This window comes from Panicum virgatum, chromosome 5K, assembly GCF_016808335.1.
Source record: "Panicum virgatum strain AP13 chromosome 5K, P.virgatum_v5, whole genome shotgun sequence".
NCBI lineage: Eukaryota > Viridiplantae > Streptophyta > Magnoliopsida > Poales > Poaceae > Panicum > Panicum virgatum.
Window position 1 is genome coordinate 53,068,061 of NC_053140.1, and position 1,679 is coordinate 53,069,739.

A 1,679-nucleotide genomic window follows, 5' to 3' on the forward strand; every position below is an offset into this window, starting at 1 on the left:
TGCTGGGATTCACCCATGTATAGGAATGGCAACGGATACCCAAAACCCGATGGGTTTTTTTGCTCCATTAGGGTTCGGACATAAATTAAATTCTATACCCGCGGATTTCTTAATAGGATAAACTTTGTACCCGTCGGATTTGCGGGTGCGGATTTGTTCTTTAAATGCCCAAACCCGCAAACCCGTGGGTACAATAAACCCGACAATATATAATCTAAAATACTAATATCAAGATCTTATATCAAAATAAAATCTAATCAAAGAGAGACTTAGACTCGTACTTTCATTCACATCGATCCTTGGGGTTCAGAAAGAAGATGACTTCTAGCTTCGTGGAGCACCGGTTCACCAAGAAAAAAGGGTGCAACGTTGTAGCTTGTACTACAGGGGAGGGAGCCAACCGAGTGCCTCGTTTCCCAATGCCATGGTTCAGAGTCACTTGTTAGCAAAGCACACGGCGATGAAACGGCAATAATAGGTACTTCGACTCGAGGAAATACATAGACACGGTACACAGAAGCGCGCGCACACACAGGTTCATGACTACTCTGCTCGCGGGAGCATCCACGACGCACCAGGAGGAGGAACTTCTTCAGACGATTCCTAAACACCATCAAAGACGACGACTAGCTACAGACAACCACACCTCGATCTACTAGTTCATTCCAGCTTCTTAAATACTACTTGCAGCATCTTTTTTTATTTATTCTCCGCCATGCATTTCCTTTTCCTCGCCCGGGACGCCTCAGTTAATCCTGCGTAAGCAAAGAGGAGGAGGAAAGGAAAAGAAAAAAAAAGGTCAGTCACAGCACGTCAGAAACGCAGAAGAACACAGGCACAGTTGATGCGTGGAGCGGCACGTACGTGTTGCAGTTGACGTCGGTGCTGATCTTGTAGGGCAGGGAGACGCCGCACTTGATGGGCAGCGAGGCGGCGCGGGTGACGTAGGGCCCGCCGGAGGCGCCGTTGGCGACGTTCTTGAGGCAGCCGCAGATGGTGCGGCGGTCGGGGGTGTTGTTGGCCTGCGCCAGCAGGCTGCGGATGCCGCCGCAGCACGGCTGCGGGGGCATCGCGCCGCCCATCTGCACGAACGGCAGGCACGGCATCAGGGTGTTGTACACGGTGCTGCACGACATGGCCGCGCGCACCGCCGCCGGGGGAGCCGCCACGGCCGCCGCCAGGAGCACGGCCAGCGCCAGCGTCGCGAGCCTCGGGCCAGCCATCCCTGCCGCCTGCCTGCCTGCTCGCTCTCTCCCTCGGTCACGAGAAGGGAAGAGATGGCCTGAGTGAGTGCAGTGGGGCGTGGTCTGCGATTCGCTGGTTTGCGGTGTGGGGGAGCTGGTTTCCGTGGAGGGGTTTATATAGCAGAGGAGGGTGTTACTATTACGGGGGTTGTTGAGTGCATTCAGGGGAGGAGTTAAAGATGTGGTTCGCTGGTAGATGCATCGCTGGGGTAAATTACTACTACGAGAAGCTGTAGCATCTTTCCATTCGTGCTGCACCGGCACTCTCAACGTCTGCTCATGGCTTGTTTTCAACTAGCTCATCAAGTAAGCTACCGGCCTCTTCTATTTGCTCGGAAAAGATTTCAGAAAACAGCACCATGAAAATACAAGGAAACCATCATCATGTGGGACGACGATCCACCACACACGCTCTCGACTGATGAGCGAGCCGGG

The 1,679-nt window shown here is 53.4% G+C and overlaps 1 protein-coding gene across 1 annotated transcript; it reads right to left on the reverse strand.

Annotated features, from left to right (window-relative positions):
• Positions 1-461: 461 nt before the first annotated feature.
• Positions 462-1,346, reverse strand: LOC120708497 (non-specific lipid-transfer protein 1-like). Its single transcript, XM_039993783.1, has 2 exons — positions 865-1,346; positions 462-755 (listed from the first exon to the last, which is right to left on the reverse strand). The coding sequence occupies exons 1-2, from the start codon at positions 1,221-1,223 to the stop codon at positions 746-748; spliced, it is 369 nt and encodes a 122-aa protein (XP_039849717.1). The 5' UTR covers positions 1,224-1,346; the 3' UTR covers positions 462-745.
• Between the last annotated feature and the right edge of the window lie 333 nt (positions 1,347-1,679).

Bases quoted from the DNA above. Each gene is read 5' to 3' on its own strand.
- LOC120708497 (XM_039993783.1), bottom strand. From the start codon at position 1,223: ATGGCTGGCCCGAGGCTCGCGACGCTGGCGCTGGCCGTGCTCCTGGCG.